This window comes from Zonotrichia leucophrys, chromosome Z, assembly GCF_028769735.1.
Source record: "Zonotrichia leucophrys gambelii isolate GWCS_2022_RI chromosome Z, RI_Zleu_2.0, whole genome shotgun sequence".
In the NCBI taxonomy this organism is placed as follows: Eukaryota; Metazoa; Chordata; class Aves; order Passeriformes; family Passerellidae; genus Zonotrichia; species Zonotrichia leucophrys.
Window position 1 is genome coordinate 14,854,311 of NC_088200.1, and position 27,937 is coordinate 14,882,247.

General features: G+C 41.3%; 1 protein-coding gene across 1 annotated transcript in view; it reads right to left on the reverse strand.

Moving 5' to 3' along the window:
* MAN2A1 (mannosidase alpha class 2A member 1) overlaps positions 1-25,018 on the reverse strand; it is a 120,931-nt gene extending 95,913 nt beyond the window's left edge. Inside the window, exons 1-3 of the mRNA XM_064736194.1 lie at positions 24,389-25,018; positions 12,343-12,603; positions 4,774-4,918 (exon numbers count right to left, since the gene is read on the reverse strand). Of these exons, the coding sequence (XP_064592264.1) occupies positions 4,774-4,918; positions 12,343-12,603; positions 24,389-24,523 (541 nt within the window). The 5' untranslated portion in view covers positions 24,524-25,018. The remainder of the gene's footprint in view (positions 1-4,773; positions 4,919-12,342; positions 12,604-24,388) is intronic.
* Positions 25,019-27,937: the final 2,919 nt, after the last annotated feature.

The window sequence follows — 27,937 nt, forward strand, 5'->3', positions numbered from 1 at the left end:
ATATACCAAAATAAAATAATTAAGGTAGATGAAAATACACCGAAATTAAAAAAGTAAGACAGTGTATTTACTTTTCCAATTCCTACCTTAATTTGTAAAAGATCTCTGCTCAAGGTAAAACAAGAATGATTTGATTTATCAGGCTTAATTTCATAAGCATAACTAAAAACTCAAATGATTGCACATTTCACAAAAAGTAAAATCTGCCATGATCTGTGAGATACTACCAAAATTTTAATTATAAACTTCTTAAATTTTAAGTCCTATGCAAGGTCTGGTTTTGCTTTTGTACATACCAAACCTGCTGCCATCATAGCTAAGATAGAAAGAAAATTTCTACTGATGAGCAGTCAAAAGTGTCCTTTCTGTAACAGTTCTCTTGATCTCCAAAGGAACTGCACCTCTTCTGCAAACACAAAAATATAAGCCAGAAATATAAGCCAAGAATAAAGTTCTAATTTCCCTCATTCAGCATGTCAAGAAAAACTTGTGAGCTGCCCATTTCTTGTATTTTGGTGGGTCAAAAAAGAGCTTAAGCAATCTCTCTTCTGGTGAAGAAGTCACCAGAAAAACACATCCAGACCTGGTCAACAGAAAATGTACATGAAACTCCATGTTAATACACATGGTGTATTAACAGCATCAAATTTTATGGTTAAGTTTCCTTATATCTTAGCACTGACTTAGGACTATATAGATTTCCTCCTGAGAAATGGAGAGTGACTTAAATAATAAAAGGTGATTAACATGAGTGGCTGTAAGGCAAAATTACCAATGTCATAGATAATTGATGAAGTGTTAAAAAGCAGTGTTTAGTTCTGACCTTTGTGCCCATACACTTGCATGTGGGAGAAAAATCTACTTCAGTCACTTTCAATTCCACTTAAGTGCTGCTTGTACTAGGTCTGTAACCACCACACTCAGCAGTGAGATACTGGTACACACATATTTTAGTAAGCTCACGCCTCAATTTTTAAATAATTTAATGAGTAGCCATTACCAAAATTATTACAGATCAATAGATGCTAGAGGTGACTTTCCCTCCCTCCAGTCATACCCAAACTCGTCTTTCAAGTCCATCTGTACTGGCTGACAATCTTGCCAGCCCTGATCTGAGCTCTCCCTTTTGCACTTCAGCTGCCTCCTCCACTTGAGGCAGCCACAAAACACCACAGCTGAAGCAGGTGAGAGCCAACACAAGGGCTCTGCCAGCACAGTAGGTGATGCGCTCACTCCTTAATCGGCTCCTCACAGAACTGCCACCTATCTGTGACAGCTATAACCTCACACAACAACCAAACTTCTCTCCATGATTGAAGACTAAGACGTGCCACTGAGGTGCTCAAATCTTTATCAACTGCCAGCAACTAAAGCAATTGCGCCACTACTGATCAAAAGTCTGAAGGAGACCCACTCTCAGCCCATTTCCCGAAAGGGAAACACTTTAGCTACTGCGGAGAGAAGCACAAAGATCCCAAGTTTGCAGGTCATGGTTAAATTCACACAGAGGCATTTAACCCATATTTAGCATCACAAAGTGTTACAGAGCACCGGCACATTCATCCTCCAAAAAAGAAGGTGGAACTTAAACCCACCATCTTCCCTACTGATTGTTTCACAGATTCACACAGTGACTTGGATTGCAAAGGACCATGCAATTTCTAGCCCCACACGATGGGCAGGGATGCCATGCCCTAGACAAAGTTGTTTCAAGGCCTTTTCTTTGCATTTGAGCTACACATTCTCACTAGCATAAATGTTATGTGAAAAGTTAAAGAGGAGGTAGCTTCAGATGAGAAAACATAAAATCTAATGAGAATTTGAAGCTTCTGTAACTAATACACCTTTACTGACCCCATTTCTTGGTAAATATCTTTCACATACATTGAAATCACTAGAACCTGCAGAAAAAGTACCTCATGACTTGAACACACACAGGTGAAGTTATCAGCAAATCTCTTCAAAGCTTACCTCAGGATATTTCCCTGCAGTTCCTAAACCTCATGTGCCTGAGAAGTTACCTCAGCCTACACTATGCACAGGGTGTTTGCTCAGTTCAGGTGAAGACATTCCAGGAGGGCAGATGTGACACCAGCCCACTGGCCTCCACACCCCATTCTAGTAGACCCAAGAGAATGAGAAGTTCTGTATATTGCTTTAGGATTGCTTTGATTCATTATGTGCCAGAGCTGCTTCTTTCAAGGGAAGTCCTTAGAAGAACTACAACCAGAGAGGAAATAGACAGACATGGGTTCAAAGATAGTTCAATAAATAGGCAAATCTAGGTCAATACTGTGATTATTTGCTCTGAATATTTTTACCATATATATACTGCATTAATTTACCTGTCATAACTGGACAGTAATACAGTAATTACACATTCCAACATTCATTTTCTTTGAAAATGCTATAAACGTGCAAATAAAAGCCATTTATGTTTATACCTTCACTCAGATCCACAGTACTTCAAACAAATTAAATTTTAGAGAGATATACAGTAGTAAAATTTAATATCACTTCAATTGTGACTTTCTATGACAACAACCAGTGCTCCCAGCTGGTTAGGAGATAATATTTGTCCTTCCCCCAGCCTCTTAGGTGATCCAGAAAACTTTACACCAGCTAACCGACTAGTCACTCCCCACGCATCAAACCCAAATGATACTTCCTATCTGCCTACGCCATCCTTCAATCCATTCCAAACAAATTAGGAGGCGTACTAGCCCTAGCTGCTTCAATTCTCATCCTATTCCTCACTCCATTGCTACACACATCAAAACTGACATCAATAACCTTCCGCCCTCTATCACAAATCCTATTCTGAACACTAGTTGCCAACGTCCTCATCCTAACCTGAGTAGGCAGCCAGTCAGTAGAACACCCATTCATCATCATTGGCCAACTTGCCTTATTTCCCTACTTCAAAATCATCCTAGTTTTATTCCTCCTTGCAGCCTCCCTAGAGAATAAACTACTCAAACTCTAATTAACTCGAATAGTTTATAAAACCATTGGGCTTGTAAGCCAAAAATTGAAGACTAAACCCCTTCTTAGAGTTACCCTACCATCCTGTCTCAGGAAGAAAGGATTCAAACCCTCATCTCCAACTCCCAAAGCTGGCATTTTTATCTAAACTACTTCTGACCCTTCCACTAAAGAGCCCGAATCGCCCCCCGAGACAACCCTCACACAAGCTCCAACACCACAAACAGTCAACAATAATCCTCACCTCCCAACCAAAAGCAACCCCACTCCCTCTGAATACAACACAGCCACCCCACTGAAATCCAACCAGACTGACAACCCCCACTATTCACTATTCACCGTCCACTCATCCACTAATAACCCCAACATACCCCCTATAACAAGCCCCACCACTACAACTAACCCCATCCCCAAACCATAACCAAAACCACCCCAATTAGACCAAGCTTCCAGATAGCGATCCACCACCAATGACACTGAATAAACAAACACTACCAACATCCCCCCTAAATAAACCATAACAAGCAACAAAGACACAAAGGAGACCCCTAAACTTATTAGTCAACCGCTGCTACAACTAGCCCCAACACCCCGTGGTAAGGGGAGGGGTTAGGTGCAACTGCCAACCCCCCTAGAACAAAACACACCCTAAAAATAAAACAAATTCTATCATAAATTCCTGCTCGGCCTCTCTCCAAGATTTACGGCCTGAAAAGCCGTCGTTACAAAATTTAACTACAGGAACGCCTAGCCATGCCTTTCCTTCCCCTCCAGCATGTTTTCTTCACGCTTTCAGGGTATATGTAGCAATGCATCACACTATCTGCCCCATCAGACAGCCCATGAAATGTAGGATAATCCACATCATACATCATGCCACTCCATCAAAAAACCAAACATTATCTCCTAAACGGATGATATTTGGCCAGTACACTCACCAGACACATTCTTGTTTGAGGTACCATATAACCCAAATGCTCCTACCCACAGCCAAGCTGCAAGAGTTACCCAAAGACCCAGAAACTAATCTACTGTACACAACACCTAATCTCTTAAACAAAGGTGTCCCAGTACGCCTTTGAATTCCCCTAGTCTACAGGATTCACCCACGTCCCAGGTAATATTCACTAAAGAGCACATTCTCATGGTCAGTGTACATGTACCAGGACCACAGTACAGCAATATAATTCACTTCTTGATAAATTTTATCAAGAAGTCATTCCAAAATAAAGGAACAGTTCTCCATTTTGCTTATTACGCTGCAAACCCACTTGGGTGGAAATGAAATTATGCAGGTATACTTAAATTTCTGTTTAAATCTAGACTTTTCATTATCCTACTATAGGTTGGGGGTGTGCACAAAAAAATTTGAACAAAGTGCCAAAACCTTCTGATTTGCCATTGTCACATCTTCTAAAAGCACATTTCTTTAGCACAGGCTGAGGATTAAATATCTATGACAGTCCAAAAAATCAAAATAGGAACTGATGGCATTTAATGCAGCAATGTATAAACTGAATGTGTTACCAGAATTTCATCACTTTTCAATTTCAACACTGAAGTTCTGCTCCAGTTAATAAATTCAGTAGACATACAATGTGTATCATAACAGTTGTCATTGGAAGTCAATGGCATTTAAATCAAACATCTGTTTCACTGCCTTGCTAGACTTAAATCTAACATATTAACTGGTATGTTTCAAAAAATTCCAAATCTTAACAGAAATAGCAATGCATTTCCTAATTCAAAAGTCTCTAGATCCTCAAATCAATTCAGTTAACATATTACCTGGATCATTATGTGAGTGAGGCACAACGAAAACTTGAAGTGGTTCACTGTCCCATTCATTTTCATTGTATGTGATATCAAATCCTTGTTTCCAAACGCCACCATCTGGATTATCAAAAGGAAGAATGTCATAGACATCCAGCATCTAAAAAAGAAAAATTAAAGGAATATAAAATATGAATTCACAGAAACAGTTCTGCTATTAAAAAGTAAAGCTGTTTTCACATAAAATGGACCAGCTTGTTCATTACAGAGGGAGGGATTATGTGCCAAATGGATAGAAAACTGACAAATGAGAGCAAGTTTCAAATCACACTAGGACACCCAAGACACAGCTGCCAGGAAGAGGAGTATTTGGCAGGCTCTGTTCTGAGAAAACTGACATTGATTAGATAAACAGTAGGATTAAGAGCCTTAAATCACAAAAATTATGGCAGCTCACAATGGTATTGGGCAGGAGGGTATGAAGAGGATTATACAGAATAACACAGTACACTAGACAGGGGAATACAGGAAATGAAGGAAATAAACAGAGAAAGAAGTAAGGACAGCATGAGAGAGATAGAGGCAAACATCAAAATCACAAAAAGGAACTGAAAGAAGCTGTCAGCAAAAATTTTGATAACACAGCCAACTGCTATAACAAAGCTTCTTATAAATTTCCTGTTCCCCAGTACACTAATTGCACAAGGAAGGACATATTTCACTTGTCGATGCAAATAAAAAGGTTACAAACAAATAAAGCAACACTAGAATTACTGTAACAAGTTCCTCTGAAACTTAGGGAACACCATGGAGTCTACTAATATGAGACTCAAGAAAATTTTTTTTGTAAGGCTCTGGTTTGCTTTTAAGAAAGAAAACAACATACAAACATGAATTGACATCAGACAATCAATTCCTGATATTCTAGTTTAATAACTAAACTTAAATCAGATTCCAAACCTATGTTAGAATACAATTGTTCACCTGACAAACTTTCTACAAATACCTATACATCTACACAAAAAAAAGGACTCCTATAGCAGTCATTCACTACTTCAACTCCACAAGAGTTAAACCTTCCCAGTGGTAAGGCGCTTTCTGTCCTGCTACGAAAACTTTAAAAAACTACCGACATCTGAAACACATGTCCAACTAAAGAAATTAAGGCCTTGTAATAGTTGACTTTGGCCTCCACCCAGCCGATCTCTCATTTTTCCTCATCAACAGAACATGAGGAGAAATATAAAATATTATCGGTGAAGATAAAAACAGGGAGGTCACTTAACAATTTTCATTACAGGAAAAACAGACCTGACTTTGGGAACATTAAATTAATCTGTTGCAAATTAAAATAGAGTTGGATAGTGAGAGAAGTCCATGATATTTCCTCTCTGTCATTCTCTCCCTCTCACATGTTTTGCCTGCTCCAGCATGACAGCCACAAGCCATGGCATGTCAGGAACTCTTCCAGTGTGGATCCCCCACAGGCTCCAGTTCCTCCTGAAAATATACACCTACTATGGAGAGATCCCACACAAGTTTCAGGGAAACTCTTCCTCCACTGTGGTTTTCCCAATGTGCTCCAGTGAATAGAATGCCTTCTCTGATTCCTTCATCAAGGACCAGTGTGTTCATAGGATGGCTCCTCCTCTGTTTTTAGCCTTTAGACCGTCAGGCAGCATTTTACCCTTTCTTAAAACCCATTCTGCCAGAGGTACTGACACACTTTACTGATGGAGGCTGTACCCTATGGTGGGTCTGGAGCTGTGTCTGGCACAGGGCAGGTCTGTCCTCTCCTCACAGATACTGGAGACCTTCACTGCCAACACTTGGACATCTGCACCCAGAGCATTCCACCCTCACCTCTGTGAAACACTTCAGAACAGTCAATAAAATATATATTCATCAAATATTCTTCACAAACTCCATTAACATTAACAAAATACCCCAATATTTCCCATACTAAAATCCAAGTGACATACAAATCCTGAGAAAGGGAATTTTTTACAACACCCACACACAAGGTAAATCTCCACTCCTTGCCCTTTCACCTCACAAGAACAACAAAAGAATCCCCAGTTATTTCACTCTGGCAATGCTCAGTCCAAGTTTTAGCCATACTACTCCCTGTCTCTTAATCTTCAAGACAAAGATCCTGGTGCTTAAAGACAGAGCAGTGGGCTGACCTTGGATGGGTTGGAATCTGACAGCCAGAAAAGGTCAATCCACCACAGGCCTTTAGCTTAAGGCATAAAGGAAACTAAGTAATGTAAGAAGGGAAAACTCAGTAATCTTACATCTAGCAGAGCCTCAGCTGGGCCTGCAATGTGCACTAGATACCTAAAACCTGTGAGGGATTCCATGTACACCAGGCATCTCTGGCCTATGTGAGATGATCTTGTCAAATCACTGGTTCCCCAGGATTGCTTCAATCTTTGGACAATACTGATTAGTGGAAAACACAGGTGCAATACTTGAACATCTGTTCATTCTGTACAGTCAGCTTGAAGGGCCCAAATAAGGTTTATGCTGAAGTTGGCCAGCCTAATAGCATGTATTGTAAATACTTATTAGGCTAATTTATATATTAGATAAATAATACATATTTTATATAATATAGATAATATTTTATTATTTCATATTTTCTAAATACAATATTTTCTAAAACCTGAGTTTGAAGAACTATATCTTTTCTCTGCAATATAATGTTCTGAAGAAAATATAAGTGCATACTTTGTAAATTTGCCAGTTATCAATGAATGGCCTTAATACTGATAAATTTTTTGGACATTCCAACCATGAAAATATTATTTAATTTAAAAAGTAGCAATTCATTGAATTCCACACATTCCTATGAATTTTTCTTATGGATGTAGTCTGAATTCAACAAGCAACTTTCTGCTCTCTTCAAGATACTAATTTTTACATTCTTAACATTCATAGTTTTTTTCTCCTGACATCTACCACTTTACAGTTATTTCAAACCAAGCTGATGTGACTATGAGCTCAAGAGACAGAAACGGTGATTTAGAAAATAAGACTTGGAGTCCCTGACCCATCATCTAGAGATGTTTGCTGCCTTGCAAAGCCCTAAATCCTGGGTATTGTAGAGGAACTGTTGAAGCTTGTCCAACTCAATGGCTACTATCCCTTGTTATACTTCCATGTGGGGATCAGTGATACTGCCAGAGGCAGCACAGACTGCATCAAAACTTACTGCAGAATTCTACAGGTAATCAAGGTCACAGGTGGTGTCCTCTTCTATCTACCAATGAGGGGGATAAGACTGTGAGAGGAGGACACTGCTAGTATAGATAAATAATTGGCCTCAGAGTTGGTGTTTGGGGTTCTCTGACCCTGTTTTCAGATCTGTGTCTGCTTGAGAGAGATGAGATCTGGATGAGAAGGGCAGCAGAGGTACCTTTGCCAGGAAGACAGCTGAACTATTAAGGAGCTTCTGGCTAAGAATAAAAGGGGACTGAGAGAATCAACGGCAGCCTTGTCAGGGAGTAGCTGTCAGGAACGATGTCACATAGAAGGATTTTCAAAAAAGTATAAGAAATCAATAAACCTGGGTCACCTCCAACATCTGTAGACAAGCAAGGAAGTACCTACAAGGCACAATCACACAGAAATCCCCAAAATCCTTCCTGGGAAATCAGCATGCTGGAGTGCCTCTCTGAAGTCATCCTGGCTTGTATCAGAGGCAATGTGGCCAGCACAATCAGGGAAGTGATTGTCTCTTCTGGAAACAGGGCCAGCTCAGAGAATACCTAAACCAGTCAGACATATCTAAGTCCATGGGCCCTGGTGGGATGCATGAGTGCTGGCTTTTGTCACTGGAAGGCCACACTTAAAAGGCTTTGAAGGATCGTGGTGATGAGGAGAAGTGCCCAAAGACTGGAGGAAAGCAACGTTACTCCTGTCTTCAAGAATGGCAAGAAGGAGCACCCAGGAAACCAAAGGCAGAGAGTGCAGAGAAGATGGAGCCAGTCTCTTTCCAGTGGTGCCCAGAGACAGGAGCAGAGGTGATGGGCACACACTGAAGGTTCCTCCTGACTATCAGGAAAAGCTTTTTCCCTGTGAGGGTGACCAAGCACTGGTACAGGTTGCCCAGTCAGGCTGTGCACTCACCATCCTTGGAGATACTGAAAAGTCACCTGGACATGATCCTTGACACCTGACTCTTGGTAGCCCTGCTTGAGCAGGTGGTTGGACCAGATGACACCCAGACTTCCCTGGCAACCTCAAACATTCAGATTCAGAGGTTAATTAAAAGCAGTTTTAAAAAAAGACAAGAAAAAAAAATCAAAAACTTCCACAAGATCAACTAAAGCCAGATCAGGCTGGAATCCCTACACTTACGAAAAGAAATCTAAAAGACAGAAGTTAAATCTTTTTTCTCTTTCATACAACACCACCCTCAGTAGGAATTGTGCAAAGGATTAATTACAAATTGCATCATCACTCAAACAAGTTGCACGATTGCAAGTGAAGAATAAATTCCAAGCCAGTCAGCAAATGGCAAAAGAGGTTAAAGAAAGTATTTCACAGAGATATTTTAGATTCACATCTAAGTATAAAATACTGGTATAGCAAAAAAGGACTTTTATGAACAGTAGACAGATAGAAATTCAAAAAGGATGCTGCCTGTCTTCATTGTGGCTGCTTCAGAAGACAGCCATGCTGCTACAAGCTTTTTACTAAAACATTGGGAAGGTCATTCATTGTCTTTTTTCTACATGGGCTTATTCTTTCTCTATACTGAAGGACTCAAACTGCTGAAATTATATAAACCTCATGAAAACATCATAACATCTTAACAGTGAATACTAAACTATTTCTCAGAAGAAATAAAAGCATATATCATGCCTCTTCAAACCACCTTTTCAAAGAGTGATTCATGTCTCATTTTCAAAAGGAGTAACATTACTAAGCCTGATGTTAGATGCTTCAGTAGTTGAAATGGACAAGAGGAGGAGACACCTCACTGTGTTATTTAAAAGACCTTCCAGCTCAGCATGATGGCTATTGAGAATTCCATCTTCTCTGAACACAAATGCCAGATACTTCTTGAACTACTAAAATGAAAAAGCATCAGGTCATATCCATATTTAATCCAATCATCTTCATTTTTGTGAGTTTATTATCTGTCTCTATTATTTATCTTTTGGGGGAAAAAAGTACACTTTAGTCCTTTACCTGACTTAAATTATAGCATTCTCAAGTCACCTTTATTTTCCATTTCCAGTTCTGTTACAGTTTTCTAACAACTTACATACAGCACAAGTAGAAGTAAACAATTTCTTGATTTACAATTCCTCCATGAAAAAAACATCCTTCAGCTGTCCCATATGAGAATTCTTTGGTCTCATGTTGTTAAAAACTTGGTTTTTCTGATTTATGAAATCACACATCTTTGAGTAACAAATCTAGCAATATTTCTCAATGTATCATCACAAGGTTTTTTAATCCATATTTGAATATCTTTTTACAATGGTTTCTCCATTATGGGAGACTATAATCAACTTCCATGATTTATTCAGTGAAAATTCTTTTGTCTTCATTCTGTAAAGTTTTTTTTTTAAATCCAAACCCTTAATCTCACCTATATTAGCTCTTACTACTTTCTAGTCTCTCATATACCCACCTGAGAGACAAATATGGGAGAAGTAATGTAAAAATCTGTGGGTTTAAGTTAATGTTTACAAACAGCAGAAATTAACACATATTTCTTTCAAAAAGTGCTCAAAATAATTATTGAAAATGTCTCAAATAAATTAACTGAGCATGCAGAATACATCAGGGTTGGTAAAGCATTAAATAGTAAAACTGTTTTTAGTTTTACTATTTAGATCAGTGATTTAGATCAGCTTGTTAACAAGGTGCTAGAGAAATTCTGCTAAAGTCAAAGTCTTTTAAAGTCAAACACAAGTCTAGATTCCATAACTGAAATACAGTTCAGACTCACAGGGTGAGAAACTGACTGTGTACAGAAGCACTATTAAAGTGACTTAATGATGGCAGTGAATAACCTGCTGAGCAGAGGGTGCAATGCAATGACACAGAGAACATCAAAGCCCTCCTCCCTGCACAAGGAAGAAAGGAAAGTGTGAGTAGGGGAACAGGGTGTTTGCTTCTTATCTACATGTGAATATACATAAAAACAAAGAAAATTATCCAAAAGACGTATAACTACAACAGATCCCCATTAGGTAGGTAGTAGGTAGTTGGGTGATAGCAGGTGTATATTCTTGTATTCCCCATGTGTGAAACAAAATACAAAAAGCAGTTTTAGAAAACATATTTTACCTTTCCTTCATAACAGGTTATCATACCCAAGAATTTAAGATAACATGTTTTATCTCAAAATTCATTTACTAGAACTTATTTTTAATGCACATAACAAAGTACATCACCTAACATAGCAACAGATTGTACGATGTACCTGTTAATAATCCACTAACTTGAAAGCCTGTAACCACAGCTCCAGATGTTTCACTTCCCTGCACAGAAGTCTTAATGCATATCAGACACCAAAAGAGGTGTTCACATACTGCCTTTAAAAAGCCTACTTTCTCTATAAAAGACATTAAGGTAGTGCCTATCCCTGAAGAGTTTAAAAGTATTAAGCATGATACATCAGAGGTTGCAATTGTTCTAATATGTGCATTTATTTGTCTGAAGTCCACTGTCATTCTCCTGCAAGAGAAATACTTCAAATTCTAAAATGAGAAAGCTGGACTTCAAAATTTAATCTTTGCTTTAGAGTACTATGAATATTTATAGTACTCCCACAAGACTCACAAAAACAGTACAGATCACAAACTTCACAGAGTATTCTCAGTGCTCCTGAATCACTCCATTAAAACTGAATATATAAGAGTCCATGAACTCAAAAGCATCACCAGAAAGCAAAATAAATTCAACTTGAAGTGTTTGACTTTAAAAACTTCAACCTCCAGAGTTTATGCCAAGCAGCCAACATGGTATATGTTCCTCCTTTCTGATCAAAGTGCCTATACAAACTGAAGACACACAGGAATGCTGAAATACAGAAATGACATTCAAAAGGGAAGACAGGACTCTTCATGAAATTTTGATTTTTTTTTTTTTGAAATTACTAATTCTTGCACATTCTTTACCTACCCATCAAGTTTCATCTACACATACATCCCTAAAAGTAAAATCTAGTTAAACCACGCCAATCCACTATTTCCAGTTTATTTTTCATCAGTTTTAGAAGAGTTTGGGGAAACTCAAAGAAACACTCAAATAAATTGTTTCCAAAGAATTGGTGGGACAATAATCACTGTGAGGTGTTTTATTTTTTACAAAAAACTTTTTAAGCTTTCTCAAATGTTGGCTCTTCATAATCATTACTCAATTTCCAGAGAACTTTTAAAAAATATATAAAGGAAGTTGTATGTATGTATGTTTCATAACATCTGTTAAATACAGCAGTCACTTCAACAATTCTATTATGTCTTAGTACCAGGATTTTACCAGCAACTTGACATTTTTAGATTTAAACATATAGTGGCAACTAAAACTCCAGCAGAATCAGAAAGACATACTGCTTACCTGTACATCTGAACTGTGACTTCCACTTTTTGAAGCAAACAAGCAATCCTCAGAATCAACTGCAAGCAAAGCTGAAGCAGAAGGGAACAGCTCAGAAACAGATCCTTGACCGATGTTTACAGCCTCTGGATTTTTTTGCCCATCCTTTACTGATTCACTTAGATTGATCACGGAATCACGTATGTTTGAAATAATTTCATTATTTTCTGCCAACAGGCGTTCTAAATGATCTATTTTTTCTTGCAGTATTGAAAGCTGGCCCTAGGGGAGAGAAATAAAAAGTAAAGTTAATTATTTCTCAGAAAAACTCTTGACAAGCCCAAAAAAACCCCAACAACAACAAAAACAAAAAATTCACAATAGTGTGTGATTTCACAGAAAATTCAAATATATCTTTATTTTATATTTTACATAAAGGCAAACTAATAAGGAATTGATGCAACACATGGAACTTTCTCTTTTCAGCCCAAGAAAAAACAGCAAAAGATACATTTTTCCTCTGCAAACTTGACTTCCCTGCACAAGATTTAATCAGTAATATGAAGATACTTTTTAAAGTCTCACACTGTCAAGCAGCAATTACACCCAATTCAACTTTTTTCACATCTTTCGTTTCAAAAAATCTGATCTTTACATTTATCAGAACATCAAATAGAAAGCAATTTTTTACAAGTCAGTCACATCGTGATGGGATTAAGAGGATATTGTAAACATTTTAGGTTGATTCCCATACAAGTAAAATATAAATACCATTTTTCTGATTTTCAGCAGAAGTTGGAGAGAAATTAACAAAAGAACTTCATGGATGTAGGAGATCCCTTAACAGCCTGATCACAGGAATAGTCTGTATAATTGGACCATTACAGTCATCAAGAAAATCCTGTAAAAGAGATATCAAGCTAATGGCATTTTCAGCCAGAAGGTCATCTCCAATTGCCAAACAACAGGATTTTATAGATACTCTAGAGAGCTCCACAAGAGGAAGGCTGCAGAACAACATCAGCATAAATTGAAAGAAGTCAATGCATCTTCCAGTGCAACTTGGAAGAGACAGATCCCACAAAGCGAATTAATGCTATCTAATCACTACATTGTTGGGATGCAGGAGGAAACACAGCCAACCAAGACACCCTAAAACTGCCCTCTCTCATGCACTAGCCACTCCTTCCAAATTATTTGAGGGATGCTTTTTATCAGACATGAATGTGCTAGCTTTTACAGAATCAAAAAGGCCAGATTACTCAATATGACCTTAGGGATATCTATCATCGTTAACAGTAATTTCTTTATTTCCTCAGAATGACTTTAATGTAACAAGAAGTGACAAGAGAACAAAAAAAACCCAGTCACTCTCTATTATTAAAGTTGAATTCAGATCTGAAAACATAAAACACATTATTAGATGTTTTTACAAGCAGCTGTCATAGCAGCAAAACCTGCTTCAGTTTCAGGTATCTACATTTTACCATTACATTCAAGACAAATACTATTGATTCAGTAGACAGTTACTCTGTGACTTATGGTTTTAATGACTTTTTCCCAGCACCACTGCCTTATTTCCTTAGGATTGTAATTTAATATTAGAAACAACATCTTTACATGACACCTTTTTCCCTTTCAACAGTAATATAATTGAAATATTTGCCTTTTTCTTTGCAGCAACGGTAGCTTACAAGGATTAGGTCTCCTTTCTAAATTGATGTGTACATTCTTTCAAGCTCCCTTGGCTTTGCAAATTCTTCGGGAATTAAAAAAATAAAAAAAGAAAACCAAACCCTCAGCAAGAGTTACCAACCATGATTTCAGATTCTTAACTGTCATAACTACAATTCTACCTTTATGGACATTCTTAATAACTTTCAGACAATAAGTTTTAGTATTTCTTTAATGCCATTAGTTTGTCTCTGCATTTTATGGCTGCATAAAGGGCCAATCCACGGCTTGTCTCTGTTTCTTATATTGATACATCCTGAAAACAGTAACAGGTTTTAAAATGCAACACAGGCAGACAGCTACTGTTTCTAAAAAAGACAAAGATATATTTTGATGACAAAACCAAATTAAGCTAAATGAGATGTAGGAGCGACATCCTAGAATCCCAACAGTTTAAAGATAAATTCAAGAAAATGATAAAACCAATGAACTGAAAACAAAAAGAAATCAATATGCAGATGATGGAATACTGGAAAGAAAAGAAATTAGAATAAACAAACTGTAGTCCCATGCCACCTGGTGGCACAAAAGAAACAACCAGACTAAAATCTTCCAAATGCTGTTAAAGATACTGTGTACACATTTCTATGTAAAATTAGTGTTTTCCCTTGCAATATCTGTAATATTTTGAAAATAAGAAGGGTTTCTCTACATGAAGCCTAATAGCCTATTATGCCACTCAATCTAAAAATAACATCTATAAAACAATACTTGATAGGGGCTTCACAGGCTGCCCAACAGAGGCTCTGATATTTAGATTCCTAGGAAGCTACAGCACAGCTGTCACCCATACAAATCATTCCCAGCTTCACTGCATACGACTACAGTTCAGAGTTATCAAGTGTGCAAGCAGCTAAAGTACTGCTCACACCGATCCCATCACTATCAACACTGTCTCTACAACTGTAAAATCAGACAACTGTTTAAATTTTTTATTCTCACTCATGCGTGCTGTAGAAGTATTTTACACTTTCTTCCACCAAAAGTGGAAGCGCCTAGCAATAGCCTGTGAACTAATTGATCAGATAAAACACCACCCATCTGGTTTATGTCATCTAGCCAATTATATGCTCTGCAGGAAAGCAACAGACACAGTGGAAAACAAACAAATAAAAACCTCATAAAATAAGAGTTTGATTGATCCTTCCACCAGCATATACTGCCAGTCTCCAGAAGACAGATATAAACTTCCTCCAAATTTGGAGGTCATGTCATATTTGATGTCTTTAAGACATACCTTTCATTTAACTTATTATACGTTAAACCTTGAAAAATCTATAACAATTCTATCAGTTTACTGGTTTTTATGTGACAAAATATTTTTCTTTGTAAACCAAGTTCTCTGTCTACAAATAGCAATTTGTTACCAGATGACCTTCAAACATCAACAACTTCATATGTTGCTACAAACACCCAGCAATAATTTGTAAGCTGCAAGGTTTCAGCCTACCTAGGACACTTATTTCCAGAAGTCTGTTAAAATATGTTACTTTAACTTTGGAGGTAGATCTTCCTTTATTTGCAGAAAGAAATCCTTACTAAGATATCCCATTATGCAACCTAACAGAGGACATTAATATAGAAAAGTCTGCTTTCTTTTCTGGAGACTGTGCGCGATACACCATGCCTCTCTTCTAAAGCTTTTAATCACGCCATGTGCCAACTCAGCTTGAATGCAAAGCACAAAATAAAAAGCTACAGTTAACAACATGTAACCAAGACGTCATGCAATACCCAAGTTCAAACTGCAGGAAATCAAATTTTTGAGATCATCAAAATGGTTTTGCTTTGTGTTGTGAAATTTCAGATCCATGAGAATTAACTTTAAGAAACAATAGCATCTCAGACTAGAAATGGATCCCAGCCTCCATTCAGCATGAAAATAGTTTACGTCAGGAATCCATTCTTAATATGAAAATTTCACATGGATCCCAATTATGCAAAAGCTAGGTCTATTTTCACTGCACATTCACCTTTTCTTATTAATTTTAAATAGATAGTGTCTGTTCAATAGTAAAATTATTTTAAAATATGAGCTGAATGTGAAAAACACTGCAAACTCTTCAAAACAATTAATTTAACAGACGAAAATAAATTCAGTTTCTGTTGTAATGCATTTTTATACTTTGTAATACTTTGAAGTAGTTTTGTTTTGTATCCCCATATTTTTCCCAAATGGTTTGTCCCAGACTGTACCCCCACTCCCTTTACCTGTGTTACCCCTCTCCCGGGATGAGACCATCCCCAAATCCACACCCTGGCTCTCTGTCCATCACTCAGCATCCCATCCCTCCATCTAGAAGTTTCAGTCCAGGATGCCGAGTGATTCGCCAGAGGCCAGGGGTCAGCCCCCCAGGCCTTGCCCCATACGCTGCCCTAAATGTTTATCCCCAGCACCCACCCCTTAGGGTCACTTATTGGTTGGTAAAATGTTATCTACTTTCGGTTTCCACCTCCTATTAAATGTGCCCTTGGCTGGGTGCCAAGCTGTCTCTGTCCCTCTGGGAGCCTCTCAGGGACCCTCAGCTAGTCCCGAGTCCCAGACACCGGGGGTACAGCCCCCGACACGGCCGACAGCAGGGAGACACTCTCTGTGCCCCGAGGGGATTAAGGGCACCCAGGCTGGTCGCCTTTGCAGCAGAAGAGACACCAGAGACATCGGTACAGGATAAAGGGCTGACTCTTAGCAGGGGTTAATCCAAGGTTTTATTTAGGAGTTCCAAAAGAGCTCCTGCACCTCAGGGTCCTCCTGGCGAGAGACCCGGGAGATGTGCCAAGGTTGCATTTAAAGGGAGGTGGAAACCGAAAGTAGATAACATTTTACCAACCAATAAGTGACCCTAAGGGATGGGTGCTGGGGATAGACATTTAGGACAGCGTATGGGGCAAGGCCTGGGGGGCTGACCCCTGGCAAATCACTCAGCATCCTGGACTGAAACTTCTAGATGGAGGGATGGGATGCTGAGTGATGGACAGAGAGCCAGGGTGCGGGTTTGGGGACGATCTCATCCCAGGAGAGGGGTAACACAGGTAAAGGGAGGGGGGTACAGTCTGGGATAGGCCATTTGGGAAAAATATGGGGATACAAAACAAAACTACTTCAAAGTATTACAAAGTATAAAAATGCACTACAACAAGTTTCAACATTTTTAAAGGAAGGCAGTGGACTTCAAATATCAAGGCCAAACAGTACCAAACTGAACTTACTCTAAAGCTGTTCTATCTTTTTAATTGCTAGTAACAGACCTTGTCTTACCAGAAAAACAGATTAGAAGCATGTTACAGGGGACACTAATTAAAAGACAAAACAGAGATCCTTGCCGTTACTAAAACCATACTCCAACAGTATTCTTTTAAATTAAAACTTCAATTTTCCCACACATTGTAGGGTTAGCAGAGAGATTTTTTAACATTTTTTTAATCTGAGCAGAGATGCACCAATTCTGTCTGAAATGTTGGGTTCTATATGGCTTTGTAGATATTGAATAGCAAAACTTTAGTAGGTACACAAGTCATAAATATCAGCAGAACTATCCCTGACTTCACAGCATCAAGTCTTCTCAGAAAAGAAGGAACCTTGATCCAAGGCTTTGAGAAATGCCTAACTGCACCAAAACTTGGAGATACATGAAGTATATCCCAGTACAAATGAACACTAAAGGACGCTCTGTTAATCTACATTATTGAATGTGTAAATAAAGATTTTTTAAAAAACAATAAAGCCAGTCCTTCTGTTACTTCACAGCATAGGAAGCTCTTCTACAAGAAGTGCAAAGTGCCAATAAATCTACCAAAAGTAGGTACAGCTGCTCCGGTAGGAGAATGGCATCACATGAGCAGCACACCTGTTCACCACCCCATGATTACGCAGGGTTGGACTTAACCAACAGAATTTTCTCATGTGAAGGCACCACAGATCCACACATCTTCCTCCCATTTGGAACACCTGTGTCCATACCTGTTAGCTGCCCTGAGAAACCTGCCACTATCACCACATGAATCAGCTACATAAACAGATCCTTATGCTTCAGCCACTCTGAACCCTTCAGCAGTTTTCATGCCCCAAATACTCCAGGCAGTCTGCTTTCCCACTGCCCTCTGCTTGTCCTTCTCTGTTTGCTCCTGACACCAGTCTGATTTGCGGCAAGGACTCTCCAGAAAGGAGCACAGTGACACCCAACACATGGAGGGAAGCCCAGTAACATGATGACAGTCCAACATGTTTCATTATGAGGAAGTAGAGAGGGTTCAGTTTCTCCTATCTAAACACTGTACATTGCAGAAAAGATGGTAGTTGAAATTTGCATTTCCTGAGGGAATGCACACTCCTTCTCTAAATGCAGGCCAACAGACCACTAGTGATCACCTCATCAGGAAAAAGACATCTTGCTCAAATAACTGAAGAGGGAGTATGACAGGGCCACAGATGAGATTTCATAGAAACAGGCAGGCAGAGGAGAAATCCAGATTAGAGACTTCTGATGTTATGTCAGCTGGAATTTGGTTATTTGCATCCAGACTCAGCCAGCAACCACTGAGTGCTGGGTTCAAAACAAGCCAGAACCCGATCCCTTTCTCACCCACATGAAGAAAAAGGAGACCACAAAGGAGCTGCCACTGTCCTGCATTAGATGCTCTGGTGTACCAAAGAACTGTGGTGAAGAAAGTGGAGCACCACAAAGGACAGAGCTCTCCAAAGGACGTGTAATTTGAGGTCATTGCCTATACACATTCACTACATTAAGCAGTGAGGAAGCAAAGTCTCATTTGGCTGCAGTGAATGGCAGTCATCATAACAGTCTTCTGCACCACTCTTGCCAGTGACTATATCCAGGTACATCTCTAGAAATCATGAGCTATCTTGGCCAAAACCTTGATACAAACTCTGATGAGATGCCAGCTTATCAAGACGGTAACACCAGGAGGCATTCTTTGTTCACTACCAGAGCACTGTACAGTGAACAGAACATACTAAACATACAATTAAACATTCACCTCCTGCACAGAAAAAACAAGCAGGTAAAAGTTTAAAATGTAACCCAATGTATGATCAAAGCTTGATATTTGAGTACACTGTTTCTGCATGTATTTTCTTTGCAAAGCAGGATCCAGAACAAAAACAAGCATACAATATATCGGTTAAAGGACAAATCAAGGTATGAAGGCTTTGCTGATCCACGCAGAGGGCTTATTCGCATTTGTGACAATGAAAAGAACACAAGAGACCTTGTTAGTGATTTCCTACCCTTAAAGTACTATTCTAAGAAAGCTCACTTTACAGAGGCACTGGAAATCTTCTGAATTAAATAACTACAAAAGTCTGTTCTCTTCAGAGAATGATAAAATTCTGATTCAAAGATGCAACAGCCTGACAAATAGGTTTTAAGAAGCTGATAGACTTTCACATTTTGCTTTATCACCAGAGATAGCAATAACAAGAATGTTTAATGCACAATTACACTAGACTTATGTTTCATAGCATTTACAGAGACAAATATAAGGCATGCTGTTAAGGACTAGTTTTGACACCGTCATCAGAGATCTGAAGGCAAGGAAAAAGAAATCCAGACATATTCAGTTTAAAGTCAATTAAACCGAAAAATATTCGCTACTACTGTCACTGATGTATTTTGTGTTCATCTGTTGATGAGAATCTGTTGATTCTCCTCCATACTATGCTGAATCTTTATTTAAATGTCTAGCAGTACAAAAGTGAAGCACAACTTATTTGCCATTAAGAGTAGGAACTTTAATAATGGTTATTTTCATTCAAACAAGTCAAAACTTAATGGGTTAGACAAAGAAAAGCTTAAGTAAGAACAAACTAGAATACCTCTCTCTATTTAGTTTATACCGTTAAGTTAGGCAATAACTCTAGGTAACAGAAGGATGTGCTCAATTATAGTTAAGAGTTACTGCTTTGTAGACTATGTATTCTGTAAAATACATTTTGCTCAACATTTCACACCAGATTTAAAGACTGTAATTGAAAGAGGCTAATAGCTTCCGCTTGACTGCTGCTTAGCCAGAACTTTACACAAAATGCGCAAGCAAGAAAAAAATAACAAAAACAAAACAACAAATACACTCTGTGAACAAATACACTCTTGATCACCTCTCTCTTTGATTCAGGGCAATTGGTGAGTTCATAAAAGCAGTTAACACACATGAGATGAGAGTGTGCTTCAAAAAATGGTGGTCAAAGACAGAGGTGGGGAAAATACACAGAGGTGGAAGGGAGATCTCATTCAAATAACAGTTGTTTAGTAAAAAGAAAATGGTGAGCTTGGTAGTTCCTGTATGTTTCTGCTTTGCCTTTTAAAAAAGTTCAAAGAAAATAGTAAAGACAAAATGAAGCATTCCTTGGTGCTGGTCCATTTTCCTTCCAGAATCATTGCAGTCTTGACTTTCAAAAATGTATTTCCAGAAGCAACATTTAACACAGTGCAGAGATGTTGTCCCATAAAAGCTAAACCAAGTAATGTGAAAAAATGCATAGAGGAGAAAAGTAAAGTTCAAAGCATTACCTGTCAGGTAGTGACAGCAGATGATTCAACGTGATGCTGTTTTCCCCTTGCTTAGCTATAAAATTCACTAAAATTAACTTTCATCATAAGACTACATAAAGAGCACATATTTCTGATGCAAGACACTATTACAAACAAAACTTTCTTTTTTTTTTTCTTAATTGGACTTTTAGTGTGTGCCATGCATGCTTAGGTGAGACCCTTATTTTGATCGAGAATCAAAATAAACAGTCCACAAGCCATTATATTATTTTTATTCTTCTATATGAGTCCAAAATCCAGAACAGTTTAATATGGGTTTCTCAGTATTTGTTATTCATCTGTACCCAATAACACAAGTTCTATAAGGTAAGCCGCTTATGGATGTCTTCTCAGACTTGATTTGAATGTAGCTTTCACTTAGCAGTTATCAGTTTAGCCCACACATCCCTCATACATGACACGTGCGGCACAGGCAATGTCATAGGTCTAAACACCACTTTAAGACTTCCTTCCTCTGCAGTCACACAAGATTTCCAAGAGAATATTGTATTATTGCTAACAAAAACAATACACTCAGCTCTTTTTCCGTTATATTAAATTAGAAGAACTTTACTATAATCTGTACAACTGCTACAATAATAACCTAAAAATGCACCTAAGGCCCTCCCTACACCTTGAGCTAGTCTCTGCACAACCATGTTGTACCATGGTTCCTAGACTTCAGACAGGATGCTAGGGCTCATCATATTCTGATATGTGTCCTGAGACAGGAGCATCCCATGGCTATGAACAGGCTCAGATAAAGATTGTAATATGATCACCACCAGAATAATATACACCTGACAAACAGGCAGGATCCAGAAAGGTACCTGCAGGAGTTACAGAGGAGAGGTCAGTAAGCCTTGATCTACATGTATTATGGGTACTTATTTTTCCCAAAATTAACAGTAGCTTCCATTCTATGGCAACACAGAGATCTTCTGCTATTATCATTTAAATGCATCACCAATGATGACAAGGATATAAAGCACTTTAACTAAAGTTCTATTACAGTTGCCTTGATGACACCCCAGCATAGATAGGCGCGTAAAAAACCCACTGTGAAACTGACTACTGATGCAAGCTTTTGCAACACAAGCAGCAAAAAAGACACAAAGTTACTGCTGTGTCAAAAGCCTGACAATGGGTTCTGTTTTGTGCCACAGCGAAAAGCCTTTAATACTTGGTCAAAGAGAACATAAAGCCATCTGACTATGGATATTTATCCATCTTGGAAGCTCTTGCCCACAAATTATTTCTACAAGACATTTTTGTTTGTGTCCTGAACTCTCAAACAAGCAAGCAACTTCTGTGAGGACACTGTCTTGACTCCACTGGCCTACACTGAAAAGCCTAAAAGAGGACTGAGTCTGATGCAAGCCACCTTGAGACCACACAAAGAAAAGGCACGTTGCTTTGGAAAACAAACGTGGTAATGAAAATGGAGCAGCAGTTCTAATCACTTATTTTACTACTGGCACTAGTTACCATGGCACTTTAGGTGAATACAGCTCAACAAATGCTATCAGCTGAAAAATCCCATCTCTTGTTCCGGTAGAATTCAAACAGAATACCTAGATATCAAATGCTTATAAGCTAAACAAGGGACTGCTTCCAGAAGTAGCCACTTCTCTGAGCTAATGGTAAGCCACGTAGGTCAGAAAGAACAAAATAATCAATGTGCAACTTCCGGGACATGAAAGGTGACGTGTGCTTTTACCAGAGCTGCACAGAAAAACAGCAAAGCACGTTGCCAAATCAGAGAGGTATGAGGTGAAACAAACCAATAACATCTGAAAGGAAAAAAAAACTTATTTCCTTTTTTCAAGCTTAAAAATTCTGACCTTTGTCATCAGAAAAGAAAATGCATTCTTAAATCAACAGTCTGCTGCCGTAGTTTTTTTCAACCAAAAACAGCCTGAAGGTTTTACATCTGTGGCTAGTTTCACTTAGAGTACTTTGAGCTCTGGCAACACTGCACTGACACAAACAACTTTTTGTCAGCTGAGGTAGTAGTATTAAAGTGTTTCTTTCATATATTTCTAGAGGCTTCTATTTCACTCTTTATCTTTTGTATTTTTTCAAACTGATGTTATAAAACTCGGAAAGCATTTGTTAGGTGTCAGAGGTTTCACAGTTGTAACAAAGTGAAACATTTGAATTTCATCTGTAACTTCCTCAAAAGACAAAGCAGTAAGAAAGGAAAAGGTAACTGTTTTACCCAAAGGAAGGACCCTAGAAAGGCAGAAGTTTTTTCACTGAGAATCAGAAACTTCAAAGAAATCTAGGCATGGAAAAGCCAAAAAGAGTAAACACTGACAGACTGTTCTAGAAGACCAAAGGGAGGGAGGAGGATGAAAGGAGAAATGCTTGTCTCTAGCTGACTACATCACCTAGAAGGAATAGGCCTGAAAACAGATCAAGGTACCAAGGCCATGGTCACAAGAGGTAGCACCATGTTACACCTCTGACCGGGATTACACTGTAGGACAGGAACAGACAACTGCAAGACATTGACAATGGAAGACAAAACACGTCTAATAAATCTTTCTTGTTCACTCAAGTACTTCAACCCAACATCTAACATCAGACTTTAAAACATACCTGTATTAAACTCAGCTGGCTGAATAATGATACATAAAGTGATTTCCTCACATAAGATACTGCCCATATTCCCAAAGCAGCACTTGTACTTAGCTGTTACAAGAGAGGCATGTGGCATTACCCTCCTGCTGGAGTTACACACTGAACTGTAGCAGCCTTGTCTTGCTCCTCTTCCTCTTGTTTTCTTCCTTCCTGCAAAAACTGAAGGCTGACCCCTGAACTGTAACTTGAAGGAATAAAGGCAGAACAGATCTGCTCACTTCCTTTACATTTAAGTCAAGGTTTTTGTCTTTACTATTAAAAAAATTGTATCAATTTTTTTAATATCAATGCTTTTGCATTGAATGAAACAAGAGTGGTTCTAACAGAGGGATAATTGTTACTTTTTAACTAAGTTTTTAGAGTTCTTTTATTCACTTCAAGTCTCAGTCCAGTAGTAAAATATATTTTCCTTCGGTTTGTTTCCAATAAAAATAAAAATAAGTACCGTGCAGGTACTTATTAGGTACTTATAGGTTGTAATTTTGTATTTTGTGCAGTGGGGTTTTGCTGGGTTTTTTGTCTATAAGAACACATAGCTGTGTATAGCCAGCAGTATTGTGCCGTTCTGCACAGCAAATCACGTCCTCTCTGAAATGCATGTTTCTTCTCACGGGCAAAAATTCCTTATTAGAACACAGTTACGACACACAGCTTTTAAACTTCTCTGCCACGCAGCGAACACAGGAAAGTGAAGAACTGAAGTACTGCGTCGTTTAACCACGAGCAGTCGGGTCAGCCAGCTACAGCTCAAAGCACGGCTCAGCGGAAAGGAAAGCAGCCACCAAGTCAGCATTTCCCTAAGTCTACCTGTTGTTGACACGGCTGAGTTCCCGAGCTGCCAGCTCTCCCCGTCCTGCCCGCGCACGCCCCGCACGCCGCTCCGCCACCCGCGGCCCGTCCCGTCTCGCCGGGCAGCCCCGCCAGCCCCGCGCCCGGCTGTGGCTGTGGCCGTGTCCGCTCCCGCAGCAGCCCCGCGCCGGGCCGGCACCAGCGCCAGGCCCCGCTCGGCCCCCGCCCCGCCGGCCCCGCCGCCGCCGCGCCTCGTCCCCGCCGCACCCCGGCAGCGGCACAGCCAGGGCACGGAGCGGCGGCACGGCCGCCCTCCCCTCCACCTCCGCCCCGGCCGCCGCCCCGCTCACCTTGGGGAAGGCGCCCTCCCGCCGGGGGCTCTTCGGGTGGTCGAAGTGGCCGCGGTCCAGCATCAGGTACAGGGAGAAGATCACCACGCAGAAGACCGCGCTACCGAACACCGTGAACTGCCGGCTCAGCTTCATCTCCGCGGCTGCCGGGCCGGCGCCGCCGCGCTGCACCCGCCGCGGCCGGCGTACCCGGGCCCCTCTCGCCGCCCCGCGATCGGAGGCGAAAGTTCTCCCGCCGCGGCGGGGACCGCAGGCGCTGCCGCCCCCGGAGCGGAGCGGCCCAAATCTTTCTCCGGAGAAGTGCGAGAAGTTGCCCCCCGCCCACCTCGCCGGGACCGAGAGCCGTGTCGAGATCCCGCCGGCGCGACTGAGAGGAGAGCCGAGAGTTTCCGGGAGCGGATCGAGTTCGCGGACAGGAGAGCGCTCAGCGGGGAAGTGGCGGCAGCTGCACCGCCGGGCCGACCGAGCGGCGCTGCTCCCCGCTCCCTTCCTCCTCCTCCTCCTCCTTCTCCTCCTCCGGCCGCCTCAGCAGCCGCTCCGCTCCCCCTCGCTGCCCGCACACGACGCCGGAGTCTGGCACCTCCTTCCCCGGCCGGAGTCTGCTGCCGCTGCCGCCGGAGCTCCCGGGGCCGCAGCGCACAAGCTCCGCGCCGAGAGAGCCCCCGCCCGTCCGCCGCCGCCGGCCCCGCCGCCGCCGGAGCGCCGCGTCACGGGCACGGCTCCGCCCCCGCCGGCCGCACCGCCCCGGCCTTCGGGACCCGGGGCGAGCCGCGGCCGCCGCCCCTCCGCCCTGCTCGAGCAGGGGCAGCCCTGCTGCCCGCCTCGGCTCGGCTCGGCTCGGCTCGGCTCGGCGGGAGCTGTCCCGCGGCCGCTCGGAGGCGCCGCGCACCGATGATCCCGCTGCTGCCGCCGCCGCCCCGTCGGCGGTCGGTGTGTGGCAGCCTCCGCCGTGAAAGCGAGGAGGCTGCAAGAGGAAGCGAGAGGAAGGGAGGGAGGGCAGGCTGGGGACTCCGCCGTTCTGCCCGCGCCTCGCGGCGGCAGGGGACTGGAAGAGAGGGAGTGTGGGGTGTGGGGTGTGCGGAGACCTCCGGATCCGAACGACTCCGTCATCCGCGTTGTTCGGCAGAGCCCCGTCCGCTCTTCTGTGGGATCCCTGTTGCCCGCTAGCACGGTCAGGCACGTTTGTGAGCCGCTGCCAAGCTCCAGCTTGGGTCAAGCTTTCCTAGGTATGGAGAAGTAGAATGTTCCGCGGTGCTTTCATGCAAAGTAGCTCATGTTCCTGCAGGAATGGGTCACAGCTGAAATGGCCGGTTCATGGAAGGCCATTCAGGTTGTGCCCTCTGTTTGGTAGCTTCTACCTCCTAATTTTGACAGATTTAATGTGCTCAGTCTGAAAACGTGCATGCCTAGTGTCTGCTTCTACCCAGTATTTCAAGGTACTACTTAAGATGCATTGGCTGCCATTGAGAATTAGGCACATCCTAGGAACATGTTCTACCATTATGTGTGCTTCTTTATAAATGACTGTCATTGAGATGTATACACCTATGCCTTGGAGTCAGGATGTATGTGTTAGCACCACTGTTTTCTTTTGCCAAGAATATCATCCCCTTTCCTACCCTTCCTGTTTCCAATAGTAAAAACTGTAATAGTACACAAAAATTTCAGTGGATCTTTGCTGGAGTCAAGAAGCTTGTATCATTGCTAAGGTTTCCCGTGTCTGGACCTTTATCTAATATCTTACAGAACATACTTCAAAGTGTGATTCTTCATGATTTTCAATTTCTCCCACTAGACAAAAAGTCAAAGTGTTGGATTCCATCTTTGAAGAGCAGTGAGGACTGCTGCAGTCACTGCGTATTAACATTAAGAGCTACTGTAGTTGCTGAGGGAAGGGGAACCTCAGTCCTTCCATCTCTTACTGTTTTGATGCCAGGGCCAACAAGAGATTTTCAGGGCCTAGAGAGGGATGGCAGGTCAGTAAGAAAGCTCCTGAAGGGCAGCACAAAGGAATTCTAGCCCCTCTGGGCTGTCAGTTGGCTTGTGGTAGTAGAGAGGGCAATGCCTCTGTGCACACAAGTGTCTTGTGCTATTGGAATTTAGGCAGCTCCACCTGGGGATGGATGAGGAGCCAATCAAAGGCGTATAGGTCAGGATTAAAGGGAGGGCAGGGGCAGGTGACATTACAAAGGGGTTCTGCAACCCCTGACATTACAAAGGCTGCCTGAGCGGGAAGACCAAGGAGATGAATCCCTCCACAGACAGAGAAGAGAGACTCCTCATGTTCACAAGCCCTGGTCCTCACAGGGGACTTCAACCAGCCCAACATCTGTTGGAGGAGCAACACAGCAGAGCATGGGCAGTCCAGGAGGTTCCTGGAATGCCTCGGTCAGTACTTCCTTCTCCAAGTCATTGAGGAGCCAGTGAGGAGAGCTGCTACGGTGGACCTTATTCTCACCAGCAAGGAGAGGGCTGGTGGGAAATGTGACGCTCAAGGGCTGCAGTGACCATGAAATGGTGGAGTACAAGATGCTTTGGGCAATGAGGAGGGAGCACAGCAAGTTCACCACCATGGACTTCAGGGTAGCTGACTTGGTCTTTCCAGGTTCTGCTTTATTATGGGATAAAGCCCTGGAGAAGGGCACAGGGAAACTAGTTAATAGTCAGGGACTACCTCTTCCAAGCAATGCATCCCAAGAAAAAAGAAATCAGGCAAACCCACAGGAGACCTGCATGGATGAACAAGGGGTTTCTGGAAACTCAAAAACTAAAAGGAAGCCTACAGAATGTGGAAGTAAAGACGGGTATTCTGGGAGAAATAAGGAGAACTAGTCTGAGTACCCAGGGGTCAGCGAGGGAAAATAAAGCACTGGTAATGTTAAACTTAGCCAGGGACAAAAGGCCAAAAATAAAAGCTTCTATAGGTGCATCATTAGGAAAAATGTGGGGGCCTCTCCAGAAGAATAGAGGAGATTATCTGGCACATGGAGAAAGCTGAGATACTTCATGATACATTTGCCTCAGTTTTTATTGGCAGATGACTCCAGCCTCCCTGCCCAAGTCACAGAAGGGAAAGGCAGGGATATGTAAAATGAAGAACTACCCACTGTAGGAGAAGATGGGATTCAAAAACATATAAGGAAACTGAAGGTGCACAATTCCATGGGTTCTGATGAATTGCATCAACAGGTCCTAAGGGAACTGGCAGAGAAAGAGGCTGAGCCACTATATTTGAGAAGTTGTGATGGTCAGGTGGACTTCCCATAACTGGAAAAGGGGAAATATCAATCTTATTTTTAAAAGGAGAAATAAGGAAGACTACAGGAACTACAGGCCACTAAGTCACCTCAGCACCCAGCAACAGAGCAGGCCCTTCTCAAAATTATGGTAAGGCACGTAGAAAGTAAGGAGATGACTGGCAGCTAACATGTCTCATGTTCCAACTAAGAGCAGCTCCAGGAAGAAGGACTTGGGTGGGTGAGAAGGTTGTCATAGCCAGCAATGTGAGCTTGCTGCCCAGAAAGCCAAACGTGTCCTGGGCTACATTGG